This window comes from Henckelia pumila, chromosome 3 (genome assembly GCF_033568475.1).
Source record: "Henckelia pumila isolate YLH828 chromosome 3, ASM3356847v2, whole genome shotgun sequence".
NCBI lineage: Eukaryota > Viridiplantae > Streptophyta > Magnoliopsida > Lamiales > Gesneriaceae > Henckelia > Henckelia pumila.
Window position 1 is genome coordinate 171686132 of NC_133122.1, and position 15596 is coordinate 171701727.

The window sequence follows — 15596 nt, forward strand, 5'->3', positions numbered from 1 at the left end:
AATTATGCATGCGGGTTTACGTAAACAAATTTCCGGGCGTTACACAGCAGTTTGGAGACTCCGAAGTAGAGATCGGAGCGTCCGAACTGTGCATGCAGTGACATGGTCTGCATGCAGATATCGGAGCGTCCGATATCCGCCTATAAATAGGTCACCCGAGATCATTCTTCCTTGCCAATTCACAATCAATTCCCTTCTCTTCTTGGTTCCTTGGGTCATGGCCTAGCCTTTTGGGTAGAGTCCAGGAGTTGGCGAGGTGCTCCGAAGTTGCAGCAGAGTGGTGCCCAAGTTCTGGGACAGTCGTCATCAGTGGGCTGACTATGGACGAAGGTATAGCTCTGGCTCCTTATAGAAAATAGGGAGTATGATATAGCTTAGTTAAGACTTTTAGAATAAGATTATGATGCATGAGTATTTTGCATTATAGTGCAGACTATAGGCTTGGACATAGAGCTGGTTTAGCTTGCCTATTATTTGAGGTACGAAAGTATTGTTCGAGATATCCAGACTGAGTATGCATGTATTATGTGTTTGCATGGTTTATTTGATTATATGGATTGATTTTATCTGCATATACCTGTCATGATATTATGCTGCATCCATGATCATATTGATTCTGTATTCTTGAGATACCCTGTAGTAGGGCGCTCATCCTACGAGTAGTGGATAGTTGGATACGTAAGTCTTGTGTTAGGTCACCGTTATGGTTGGACACTAGAACTAGTATCAGGTCATCATTATCCACTGGGTATAGGAGCCACCTCTTGATGTGACGGCGCAACGTGTTATATACCCTGGGCCCGGTTTATGAGCTTGTTTCTTGACCTAAGTGTCTTGGTATCTGGTACAATTGCATACATGCACATATAATATTGTATACTCATACTCTTGTACTGAGCGTTTAATGCTCACGTCCTCGTACTGTTGTTTCTGGACACCCTATTCCATGGGGCAGGTTTGCGGTTGGATGAGGCGGGTGGTTCCGAAAGAGCTTAGGCTGTAGAGTGGCAGCAGTTGGAGATGTTTGTGTTCTGACTAGACTTTCAGTATTTGTTTCATTTGAGTTTATATCTTTCGATATGGTTGTATAACTAAGTATTTACAGATTCCTTTCCTTGGAATTGTAACTGGTTTTTATGGTTTATGCTGATAATTTCTGATTATTGTCTAATTAAGTTAAATGCATGTGTAAGCTCTTGATTAGTAGGTGATCACGGTGCGGGCCACTACATCATCCCAGGGTGTCAGTTCCACATTTTCTTGAGAATGTATTTTGGAAAGGTTATCCTCGGAGCTCATACCAGGGGAGTCAATCCTCTCATTCTCGGGATTTCTGTCTCGTATTGCCACCACAAATTCACATACACATCAAATTATTTTCATGCATCAATACTTCATAATTTCGTCATACTTTTCCATCATAAACATCATCGTCATAAGCATTTTTTTTATATAAATTTTCTCATAACTTCATCATACTCATCATAAAACATTTGCTTCATAACAATTCTTATCGTTCATGAAACATACTAAAAAAATATTTTAAAATCATGTTGTCATCTTGAACCTTGAAAATAACTTGAAACTTATCATGTCATGCTCTTAAAATTCTTTCATGCTTGAAGATCATGCGTGCTAATTAAATAAAATGAGTACATCATCTTTACATTCATAAAATTTCAAGCTTTCATAATGAACATAACTTTCTTGAAAACATACTAGCATGTACTGCATTACATAACTAAACCTATCCATGTGAGTCGTTCTTTTGCATCTAGAATACTCACACTAAACTTCTCAGATCTTACACTTCTAAATCTCCAAACCTCAATAAATTTTTCCATCAAATCTCAAAAATCTTTAAACGAAACATTACTCGTTGGGACCTTGATTTCTCACATGAAAAATCTTCAAAACTTGAAAAGATTCGATCATAAAAACATCACAAATTCAAAAGCTATTAAACTAAAAATACATACATAAAAATACTCATATTGAAAGTCTTTCTCAGAAATCTTCAACATCTTTCTCAAAAATCTTTAACCAAAACATCAAGAAGTATTCACATTTCACAGTTATACATCTTGCTCATCAAAAACTCATATAATCAATACAATATACATAATTTAAAAATCAACATACATCTTTTTCATATCAAAATACATATCTTCTTGATTGGTGGTTTCAAAATCTTTTAAAACTTGTCTTTCTTCTTTGGTATGAAGAAATCCGGACCTCAGGAACACGACCTAGCCTTGCCACGATGAGTTGAACGATAATCTTCTTTCAAATAGTGCAAATTTTCGAAAAGAAGGAGAAGAGGAAGAGATGGCGGCGGCCAGAGAAAGGGTAGGGGAAGAGGCGGTGTGAAACAAAAAGATTTTGGGGAAAAAAACTTGACGCACAAATCTACAGTAAGTTGTTGTGCCGAAAGTTGGCCTGAAAACTTAAAAATTCATCTTTTGAAATATCACTCTCTAAACTCTTAAAATTAAATGTCATGCCCATCTTTAAAATAAAAGGCTGCATAAATACATATTCGAACTTAAAAATAAAAATCCGTGTAAAACACGCTTAACAGAAATTTTCTTTAATTTTGTTCATAGGCTAGTCTTGATTCCCTTCGTCACTAGAATTAAAATCATACCTGAAAAATATCAAAAGCTAAATTGCAACCAATAAACATCAGATAATTTATATAATATTAAATCATTTAACACAACCTTTAATCATATATTTTGATACCCCAAAAACTCAACTTTGAAATATAAAATCTTTTAAAAATAACTTTTTAAATCATTAATACATCACATTAAAACCATTTAATTAAACATTATCTTTAAATCACGATTAAGTGAAATAAATTCATTTTAAAATCTATTTAAAGTCTCTATGATACGCGTGAATAGATTTATGGATTTTTCGGGTGTTACATCAGAAGTTCCGATCCTCCACTTCGGACCTTTCGATCTCCGACATGCAATGACGTGTCTAAAACCTTTTGACACCTAAGTGGACGGCTGAGTTCGGACCTTCCGATCCCTAGTTCGGATCTTCTGAACTCCCATGCGTCCGTGTAAGATTTTCACCTCACACTCTTTATAGCCTAACACTAATCAAACTTTCCGATCATGGTTCTAATCTTATGAACACTTCCTCTGCATCCGAACTCCACATCCACTAGTTTGGTACTTTCGAACTTGACTTCGGATCTTCCGAACTTTTCAGTGATTCTAAAGAACATTTTTTAGGTTTTGAACTTAATTATGCAATTGATTTGTTTAATTAATGACCTTTTTCAAGTTTAACATTTAACCAGTTTAAAATAATAGTCGGGTTACTACAAGGTTTGTATGACCAAAATAAAAAATTATAGTATGATCTTTAATTTTCTTTTAAAACTATGATATTAAACTTATTTTAACATAAATTAAATTAATTAAAATATACAAACGCACGTCGCGTACATTGAAAAATTAATATAATATTTGAATTTAATGTATTCAACCAGCAAAAGATGGAGTTGACCTAGGATTCTCCATTTCTGACATTAAAATAACTGGGGTGTATTCAAAGTGGGAGAAATCATGATTTTTAAAGAGTCTTGTGGAATTTAAAAGATATTAGGTATTCAATCTAAATTTTTATAAATTCTATGAAAATCTAGTCATATCCAAAATAAAAGTCTATGGAGTTTTAAAAAGTCACGTGGTATTCAACCATGACTTTTATTAACTCTATAAAAGTCCATAGGTATTCAAATTTGCAAGAGACTTTTAATGACTCCATGAAAGTCATTAAAGTACAAACTTTAAAGTTCAAGGTACAATAATAAAATTTCTAGAATAATCTTTGCTTGAACCCAAAAATTTGAATGGATTTCTAATTTCATTTCCCTCTTTTTTTCCTTCTTCCCCCTTAAATTTTTTTATAAAACTTTTTACAATATGAAATGAAAACGTAAAATATTTGAAAATCCATATTTTTTTAAATTTTGGTCGTTGAAATTTTGGAGATGATTTTTTTTATTTTAAATACATAATTTATACAATTATTTGTGATAAACTATACTAAGTTATTTAATTTTTAAATAGTAAAACTTTTAAGCCACAAAAATGAAGAAAAATAATAATAATAATAAAAATATTGCTAAAGATTTTTTTTATAAAATAAAAATTAATATTTTATTATACAATTGAAATATATTTTTTAAAAATATACTAAATATAATTATCTTTATTTTATAACTTCTAATCTAAAAATTCTATTACCTCAAATTATAATTATAAAATTCCTTAATAAAAGAATTTGATCCAATCTTCAAAGTAATTTTTGAAGTCTTCAGGAAGGATTTTTTATGAAGGCCCAAAGAATTGCCACCAGTTTATTAACCAGTTAGGAATATTATCATGTGAATTATTTTCACATATTTTCAAGAACCAGGAATATTTTTTTTTTGAATTTTCATAGAATAGAGTTGTATAAAAACTCTGTATATAATCCCAATAATTATATTTAAAAGCAATTTGCTTTTGAGTAGAATAGAATTCTTTTTCTGCTATGAAGAAATTCCCTATTCTTCAATAGAAATAATTTTCTTAATAATAAATTTGGAAAAGTTATGACTTTCCGTTTGCTGAGTATTACTCTGAAAATGAGTAATTTCCACCGTTTTGGTAGAGATTAAGAGGTTTTCATAATATCCTCTTGGCTTGTAAGCACCATGAACATATGATGTATGTGATAGATATCTATCCATGATAATCCAAGGAGTATTTTTCCATTGCTCATCCTTTTCTTCTATGAGAAGAATGATTTCTCTATTTTTATTCTCAGTATATAATACTGAATCATTTTCATTTTCTTTTGCAATGTTTGCATAAGATTCTTCAGAATCAGGAATTACCTTATTCTTGCCTTTTTGTTTCAAGAATTCTTGAAACTCATCATATAAAGGATCATTTTTTTGGATAGTATTACTATCAGAAGAACTAGAAATATGTTGGCCTATGAGGCGTTGATTTCCAAATTGGGCTATCAGCCTTGGAGCATTGCCAATATAATTTGAGGGTTTTCCCCTTCCTCCTCTTCCTCTATAAGAGGAAAATTCACCTCGACCCCTATTCATTTTTGCCATTATTAGATAAATATTCACGGGTTAAGAAATCAGGAAGATAATTTTCTTCTCCTTTTTTATAAATAATTTCAAAATCAAAAGGAGCTAAATTAGCTTGCCATCTGGCAAACATTTGTTTAGAAACATCATGTTTAAAATCTTTATTAAACATATATTTTGCAGATTTTCAATCTGTTTTAATAATAAATTTCTGATTGTAAAGATCATCCTGAAATTTCAGAATACATTTAACAATAGAAAGAATTTCTTTTGCAACTGTAGAATAATTTTTCTGAGCAGAATTCCACTTTTCTGAATGAAATCTAACAAGATATTCTTCTTTACTTTGGGGTTTTAATTGTTTTAAAATACCTCCAAAGCCTATATCCGAAGCATCTGTTTCAACAATTTTTTCCCAACTAGGATTAGAAATCATTAAGCAAGGAATATGTTTGATTTTTTCTTTAATTTTCTTGACAGAATTAATATGTTGATTAGTCCAAGGGGAAGGATTTTTCTTAAGTCTATCATATAAAATAGCAGTATCATTAGCTAAATTCTTAATATAAGCAGATATATAATTTAAACCACCTAAAAATCTTTGTAATTGAGTCTTATCAGTAATAATATCTGAAAATTTATTACCAAATTCTATACTTCTTTGAATAGGGATAATATGACCTTTGTCAATATTATGACCTAAAAATTTAATATTGGTTTGAAATAAAACCATTTTGGGTTTAGAAATAACTAATCCATTTTGAATAATAAGAATTTTAAATATATTTAAATGTTTGAAATGAGTCTCAATATTTTTTGAGAATATAAGAATATCATCTATGTAAACAATAATAAAGTCACTATAAGGGGTAAAAATATCATTCATAATCTGCTGAAATTCTGAAGGAGCATTCTTCAGACCAAAAATCATAACATTCTATTCATAATGTCCTATTGAAACATTAAAAACAGTTTTATATCTATCATCCTTATCAATTTAGATCTGCCAAAATCCTGACTTTAAATCAAAGTTAGAGAATATTAAATATAGCAAAAATGCTTATTTCCGGATTTACAGGTCAACTTAAAGGTTGGTGGAATAATTATTTATCTAAACAACAAAAGAATGATATTTATAATTCTATTAAAATAGAGAATAATAACCAGACTGAAAATGTTGTTTATAGTCTTATAATGACTATTATTGAACATTTTACTGGTCGTTTTACTGATAATAGTGAAAATATTAGAACTCTTTTGAGTAAAATGAAATGTAAGACTCTTACTGATTTCAGATGGTATAAAGATACTTTTCTTTCTAGAATTTATGAATTACCGGATTGTAATAACAATCAATGGAAAGCCAAATTTATTGATGGTCTTCCTCATCTCTTTGCTGAAAGAGTTAGAAAAATTCTTCGTAAAGATAATATCTCTATTCAGTATGATAATTATACTTACGGTAATTTAATAAGTACTTGTATTCATGAAGGTTTATCTTTATGTAATGATTTAAAATTAAATAATCAGTTAAAAAGATTAATATATCCTTTTCATTTAACAAATGAATAACCATCTCTTCATTATTAAGAGGAATTGAAGACTCAGTAGTCTTAACAATTTTTTTAAGACCAATTTTTTCAAAGGTTCCTAATTGATAGATCATTTTAGGTTCTATCTTAGGAATAGTCCATTTATTTAATAAATCAAGACTATAAGGAATATCATATTCTTGAGTAATACTGTTTTGAACAGTATTCTTCAAACGAAAAATATTCATCTGAATAAAACATGCTAAATCATAAATATTTCAAAAGATCAGTATAACTAGTAGAAGATTTATTATCAATATGATCAATGATAGAGGTACGAAAATTAGGATCTTTAATTAATTTAATCTAATTTATTCACTTATTGAACATTAAATATATATATATATATATATATATATATATATGTTGTGCATTAATTTAATTATAATTCCATTGTATTTAAAAATTTAAAAAAATACACACTGACACACACAAACATACACACACATATAAGGATAATTATATCGAATAAACATATAAAAATAATATTAAATAATATTAATTAAATATATTTTAATATACTTATTTTTTATTTTTAGGTATAACTATTTTATTTTTCATAATAAATTTTATTGAAATTTGTGAAAAAGTTTATAAAATCTGTAAAAATCTCTCAAAGTAAATCTACTAGAGTCTATAAAAATCTTTTTGAACTCTCTAAAATTCCATAAAAGTTAACAAAAATCTATCAACTACAAAAATTATGTCATTTTAAAAAATTCAATAACAAATGGTAGATTTCAACCTAGCATATGGATAATACTCAATGATAGATCTAATGTTTCATTATTTATCATGTCAATAATATATAATTAATTACGCCTATATATAAAAATACGAACCATTAAATACATGATTTAGGTATTATCCATATATCAACAACTATTAGATACATGATTTAGGTATTATCCATATATCAACAACAGTAACAAATACACCCTTGTTTTACAAATTACTTGAATTATTTCGTGACCACGTGTCATGCTATCTCTCGCATGAGTTCCGCCTGTACTATAAGACACAGGTCATCATTTAAGTCAAATTGCATTATTTCTCTGTCAAAATTTCTCAATTATCCTCAGTCAGTCAGTCAGATCACTTTGTGCGCGATGACGATGAAACGTGCTGCAACTTCTGCAATTCGTGCTTTTACTTCTTCTTGGAAACCAGCTTTTCCTTCTCTTCTCACCAGAGGTCTTCATGTAAGTGCCTTTTTTTTTTTTTTTTTTCAAAAGAAAACCCCCAATTTAATAATCGCTCCACAATTGTAAAATTTCGGTTAAATTATTTGCATGATCTTCGCTCAATTTCTTTTCTCCCGACTTTTTATTGCTTTGATTTTCGAGAACTTGGGCGGCGTTTGTTCAATGATGTAGAGTTCTTTTTTTCTTTTTTAAAATATATATAAGCACGATATTTGAATTTTTAAAATAAAGCTTAAAAATTACGTGACGATGATTTGATTTGTTTCAAACGAAAATTTGGGATTTGTAACTGGTCAGGCTAGGTGTGTGATTGTTGGACCGTATTAGCGTACAATAGCACGTGGCGAGCTTAATCTGCCACCTATATAGCACAAGGCAAATTGAGAAATAGTCAATCTTCAATATTTTGTGTCGCGGTGGCTGGTTAATTTAAAATAACTCAGTAAAGTCTGTCAGATTAGTTGTGTATGCCGTAATTAATTTTATTTTGTGTTGCTTTTTGCATCTACAAAAAATTATCAAACTTATTGCATTACAAATCATTTATTTTAGAAGCCACGTTGTCACTTTATATGTGTCTTTAACTGGCAGAAGTCACAACTCTAGTTTATGTTCTTAGGCTTCACCTGGAAGCAAGAAGATAGTGGGGGTATTTTACAATGCAAATGAGTACGCTTCCAAGAATCCCAATTTCTTGGGATGTGTGGAGAATGCATTGGGCATACGTGAATGGCTAGAATCCAAAGGGCACCAGTACATTGTTACTGCCGACAAAGATGGACCGCATAGTGGTAAGTAAACATGTACTATCAGTGTCATCGTATCATAGTTTTAGGACAGAGCTCATCTTTCTCAAAAAAAAAAGAAAAAGAAAAAGGACAGAGCTCATGGTTTTAGAAGGATCACACACACAATTTTAAGTTATGGTAATCGACCAATATGATATGGTTATTAACATGTTATCCATCGACATAAATCAAACATTTAGAGTTCACTCATGTAAGCAGAGAAACGTATTTTTATGGTAATTTTTTCACATCAAATTATGAATTTAGATTCATATCTTTTGGTTCGATGCTCTTTCGCAGAGCTTGAGAAACACATACCCGATCTCCATGTGCTGATAAGTACCCCCTTCCATCCTGCTTATGTGACTGCTGAAAGGATCAAGAAAGCAAAAAATCTGCAACTTTTGCTCACAGCTGGAATTGGCTCGGATCATATTGATCTAAAAGCTGCAGCTGATGCTGGTTTGACTGTGGCTGAGGTCACTGGAAGCAACGTCGTTTCAGTTGCAGAGGATGAACTCATGAGGATTCTCATTCTTGCCCGGAATTTTTTGCCTGGCCACCATCAAGTTATCAGTGGTGACTGGAATGTTGCAGCTATTGCTTACCGGGCATATGATCTTGAAGGTAAGACTGTTGGAACAGTTGGAGCTGGACGTATTGGAAAGCTTTTGCTCCAGAGACTGAAACCTTTCAACTGTAATCTACTCTACCATGATCGTCTTAAGATGGATCCGGACATGGAAAATCAAATTGGAGCCAAGTACGAGGAAGATCTTGATGCTATGCTTCCAAAATGTGACATAATTGTTATAAACATGCCTCTCACCGAAAAAACCAAGTAAGATACTGATTTTATGTCATATTTCAAATTTAAGCATGAAGTCCTTGATCGTTCTTATTTTACTCGATTACCTGTGCTACTAAGATATGGTCTCCCCAACTCTATCCCGTTTGATCATACCAAATATGGAAGATGGCTCATCTTTATGTTTGCCCATAATTTTTAGAGGATTGTTTGACAAAGAAAGGATAGCCAAGCTGAAAAAGGGGGTGCTGATAGTGAACAATGCAAGAGGTGCAATCATGGATACACAAGCAGTTGCTGATGCTTGCTCCAGCGGTCATATTGCTGGTAAAACTATCGATCAAAAAGAATCCATTAAGACATCATGAATAGCATTACTGGAGCTGTTAGCATTTTCGATCAGCCTTAATTGTCATCCATCCTTTTTAGTTGTTTAAGTTTCACTACATCCATTAGTTAAAATAAGGGAATGACCAATGAGAAAATTATTAGTACGAGGAATTAATAGTTTATTAATGATAATGCATTGTAAAGGAAAAATATGGGTCCTAAACAAAATTGAAACCAGGAAGATCTAAAAGATGAACCCCGATCCTTACTTGTTTTCTCAAACCACTATTTCCATGGTGAATTTAGGCTACAGTGGAGACGTTTGGTACCCACAACCAGCTCCAAGGGATCACCCCTGGCGTTACATGCCAAACCAAGCTATGACACCTCATATATCTGGAACTACAATTGATGCACAGGTACTTTACCTACTTGCACTTTCTTGTAAGACTTGCCATCTTCAGATGAAAAAATGTGCTTTACTCCTTTTTATATAATGAAACTTGAATAAACATGATCTTTGCAGTTGCGTTATGCTGCTGGAACCAAGGACATGCTTGAGGCCTATTTCAAGGGAGAGGATTTTTTCCCACAAAATTATATTGTCAAGGATGGAGAGCTGGCGCCTCAGTATCGGTAGATGGCTTGGTGTTGTTGGGTTTGGTTATGTTGGTCTGTGATTGCTGTATGGGCGATCTAATAAATTGACCTCTTTTGTTGTAATCCCTAATGTTCTGTGCCATGAAGTTGTTTGGTGAGATTTCTAAATACTTGTAACAAATAATGGATGATTTCTTTTCCACCTGGGAATTTATGTGTAAAGGTGTGGTCAATGCTTTGGCTTCAATTACGTGTTCCAACTTCGTTTGATCGACCTAGAAATATAGGCAGGGACGTTAAGATGGATGTTGGAAGGGCAAATTTTATTTTTCAAATTATAATGCAAAAAATCTACAGAATTTTTTCAACTTTGTTTGTGCCTGTGTTACTTTCCATTTGTAAGCGAGCGAAGTCACAAAGCATCAATATACGTGTGGGTCCTGACTCGCAATAAAATATGCACATTAAACTTATAGTAGCGGAAACATATGCAACTTTTAACTTTACACAAATGTAACCAAAATATTAATACGATCACAAGAACTCGTGTCGTCATGATCATGTTAAACCAACATTTTACTTTTTATAATTTTTGTTTTTACTCGAGGTCCAGTTCCTGTATCTAGAATTTACAATAAATAGAAGAAAAAATATATATTTAAGTCTTTAAGTACTTAGTGATGATATCAGTGCAGTATTTCAATAACGTATCAGTACGAATTATCCTATTAAGTGAAATGCAGTGACTGTTCAGGATTATAAAGTGTATATCGTAGGTTAAAGAGGTTGCTCTCACCAACATTCGATGTAGCACTTTTTCCCACACACTCAAGTAGGATCTATACAATCGATCATTTACGAGCCGAGATGAACTCATTTAACACTGTCTCGACTGAAGCTTCTAGCACTCAACTAAATACATTAAATAGTTTTCGACTGATTAAATGTTTACAAAGATTACACTTTAAAAATTTAGCACAAAATGATCCTAAATTGATTAGATAAGAACTTTAAAGATTGTGCTATATCAGTTGTTGTAAAACTTGTGATCTTGTAAGTATGTCTGAAAACTTGAATTCAAAGATAGCTTAGAATAGGTAGAAATTTAGAGAGGTTCTTCAAATAAAATTCAAGAATATTTACGGTCATAAATACATTCAAAACATATCTGTTTGTCACAATAAATGTCCGTTGTCTTGTCTTGTAAATCTTATAGACAATTTATGATAAAAATTACAAGCACACTACCACTCTTGCGACTTCTACATTATACAGATGTTTATATCCCAAAATAGCTAACATTCAAATCTGAAGTCTTCTGAATGTGTTGGGAATGTTTAAGGATTGAGACTAACATTTTGAATATCCCTGAAATGTCTTTGTTACCTTCATTTGCCGTTAGCCTAGTTGAGCATTCTTGACTATTCGAGAATAAATTTCAGTTATGATTCAGTCAAGATGCATGGTTCAATCGTAGTCTTTAGTCGTCAAATACTCGGCTGAATCCAGTTAGGGTTTCTTTTAGTATTTCAGTTTAGTCTAGTGACGTAATATTCCAGTTTAACTTTTTTGAACTAGTTATGTGAATTTGGTTTACTTGATTACTGACCAGTCATGGTCCACTTGATTCAATTGACTAAAATCGTTCAATTGAGTTTATTGATGTAGTAGTTTATTTTTGCCTTAGAATATTTAGTTTAACATCAAAACTTAATAATTGATTTTTCAACATTGAGGTAGAAAAGGGTGCATTCCAGCTTGCATTTTCGCGTGCACTCCAGACCAAACAAGACCTGAGGAGTGTATTTTGATCATTAAGAGCTTGTCGGAAAATGGTTAACCCCAGCACGTGTGGGTGAAAAAATTAAAAGCGAAGGAAGAATTCTCCACGCTCTAGCTTGCATTTCCGAACGCCCTAGCACTACCGTGATAAGGAAATGAAAGGAAAGAAGAAAAGGGAGGATTCTAGGAGGAATAAAGAAGGAAAAAGAACGCAATAGAAAGAGACTTTGGACGCAAGGAAAAAGAAAAGGGCTACAGATGAAAAGCAGAGGAAAGAGAAAAAGAAGATTAGAGATCGCACAACGTTTTCTCAATTCTTCCTTTTCTTAATATTTTATCTTTCTTGATTTTGAAACGAATTGGATTTTGTTTATTTTTACGATGAATATCATTTGCTAAACTCATTTTTGTTGGGATTTATGGGATCCTACCCCCGAGCACACATGTGTGATTGAGTTTTGGACTATTTAATTATTTTATTCTATGAACACTTGATTTTGTTATTGTGCTTATTTCATATGTTGTAGCGTATAGCTAAATTCTTCATAAATTTATGTTTTGTTAATGACACCGAGAGGTGAATTCACGATTAGATCAAGTGACATAATCTGTGGATTTACAATTATAGTGACCCATCCTAGAATCACTAAGAAATCAAAGCTTAAGCATGCAAAATAACTAAATTTTCAATAATCATATAAACAGGGGAAACTTAATCAATTCAACTAAAAACTACCGGCATGAATACAACTGGTCCAAAAAAAATACTGATAATTGTTATATACAACCCAATTGAAGATAATGCTAAACTCTACAAAGAAAAACCTGGTACAGTACAATTCACCTTGCTGCTGCTCAACGATCGCTACCTCTCGGTCCGTCCAACCTAAGTCCTGCCTCGTAGAATGGGGTTTCCAGAACCAAAATCGAGGATGTGAGCTAACAATGCTCAATACGAAAGTATGAGTATACACATGCTATGAATGCTAAATGCAAATGAACGGGTACTGAAAACCTATCACGGTAGAAACTCGTGCTCAACAAATGACATCATGATATGTAGCACACTGGGCCATCGCATTAGGGGGTACTCCCATACCATAAGAAATAAGTGGATATCCAGACTTAAATCTATGGCATCGATCCACAAAAACCTTGGGGTTGAGCAACCCCTCTAACAAGTAATATCTAAGTATAGGCTCAATGTAGCGACCCTACCCGAATCCACTACCTAATCAAAGTTAATTAGCGCATGCAATAAATACTTAAAGCGTAAAGAGCGGATAATTTAAAATACAACAAATCTAATCGGCAGAATACAACCGACGATAACAAAAGTGTATAAATACTCTTATACAACCAAATCGAAAGTCTTAGGGTCACAAGCCCTACCGCTAAACTCCCACTGCAACAGGTAACAACTCAACCCTACTGCGAGTCACCTGGACCGTCCAGCCTCAAACCTGCCCCGCCACAAGGAATCCCAAAAAGACACCAACACAGGAGCATGAGCGACAACTTTCAATAAGAAAGCAATGATATATAAACTAATATACAGCAGACAAATGACTTTAAAATACTGGGTAAAACAGTCTACTCAGGGTTCCAATGAATACACAGTACCGTGTTAAAAGAGCGACTCCGCGGGGTACTCGTGTATTCCCCTATCCACTATAGCATCTACTCCACCATCGTGGTCGCTCCTAGTGATAGCAAAAACAGGGGCAGAGCCTCCCCAGACACGAATCCATAAGGAGTAACTCATCATCGATGAAAACTGTCATGACTCACATGCAGTCCATTGTAAAAACATGCATGTGCTAAAGCAGTAAAAACATGGTAAAACATATAGCACATACTCATGCAACATATAAGCATATATATCATGCCGGCTATCTTGATCAGTAATTACGTACCTCTACCACTGCGGGCAAATCCTAGCACCACTGGTCTAGATCCCATGCCTACAAGTCCACACTACTGCGTTTACAATGCAAAAACCCATGCATCACTATTTAAGCTCTAAAAGTCTTAATTAAGCTATTCTATACTCCTAAATATTTTTAAGAAACCAAAGCTCTACCTGCGTCCGTCGTCAGCCCTTTGCTGTCGCTTGACTCAAAACTAGGCCACAGCTTCGCTACGACGCCTGGATTGCTATTCCACTTCCGGATTCCCAATAAGATGCATAGAATCTCCTAGATCTAAGTTAGAAGGCTAAGGAATGAGACAAGAGAAGAGTTCGGTGCGCCTAGAAATGAATCTCGTCTTTTCTATTTATAGACGGAGTTCGGACCGTCCGTTGCTCGATCGAAGCCTCCAAACACGTTTGGACCGTCCGAACCTGACTTCGGAGCATCCGAAGTCTCATAAACACGTAAGCAATGACATCACCTTGCTGACGTAAATGATGAAGTAAGCCCTAGCCCTGATCGGACAGTACGATCCTGCCGACGGATCGTCCGATCACGATCGGAGCCTCCAAACTCCACTTCGGAGCGTCCGATCTGCGCTGGCCCAATCTTTTTACTTTTCATTAATTAATCCCTTAATTACCTCATTGGGTTACGGGTTACTACATTCTCCCCCACTTAAAAAATTTTGTCCTCGAATTTTCAGTCTAGAGGAAAGCACTGAAAGTCAAACAAATGTTCTTTATTACAACTGAACATTACAAAGTACAAATCTTTCTTACAAAGAAAAGCACAAACATCAAAACAACTCTGGATGCTCAGCTCGCATCCGGCTTTCTAGCTCCCAAGTTGCTTCTTAAGTCCCCCTACGCTGCCACTGCACCATTATTAGAGGTATGCGTTTGTTGCGAAGCACCTTGTCCTTCCTGTCAAGAATCTTGTCTCTGATACCATTAAATGTAGCGAACCTACCCGGATCCACTACCTAATCAAAGTTAATTAGTGCATGCAATAAATAATTAAAGCGTAAAGAGCGGATAATTTAAAATACAACAAATCCAATCGGCAAAATACAACCGACGATAACAAAAGTTTATAAATACTCTTATATAACCAAATCGAAAGTCTTAGGGTCACAAGCCCTACCGCTAAACTCCCACTGCAATAGGTAACAACTCAATCCTACTGCGAGTCACCTGGACTGTCCAGCCTCAAACCTGCCCCGCCACAAGAAATCCCAAAAAGACACCAACACAGGGGAGTGAGCGACAACGTTCAATACGAAAGCAATGATATATAAACTAATATGCATTAGACAAATGACTTTAAAATATTGGGTAAAACAGTCTACTCAAGGTGCCAATGAATACACAGTACCATGCTAAGAGAGCGACTCCACGGGGTACTCGTGTATTCCCCTATCCACTATAACGTCTACTCCACTATCGTGGTCGCTCCTAGT

At 33.6% G+C, this 15596-nt stretch overlaps 1 protein-coding gene across 1 annotated transcript; it reads left to right on the top strand.

Moving 5' to 3' along the window:
- The first annotated feature begins 7750 nt into the window (after positions 1-7750).
- Positions 7751-10686, top strand: LOC140891253 (formate dehydrogenase, mitochondrial). Its single transcript, XM_073299652.1, has 6 exons — positions 7751-7910; positions 8533-8704; positions 9002-9542; positions 9712-9836; positions 10146-10258; positions 10366-10686. Exons 1-6 carry the CDS (start codon positions 7818-7820, stop codon positions 10477-10479), a joined length of 1158 nt encoding a protein of 385 aa, XP_073155753.1. The 5' UTR covers positions 7751-7817; the 3' UTR covers positions 10480-10686.
- Positions 10687-15596: the final 4910 nt, after the last annotated feature.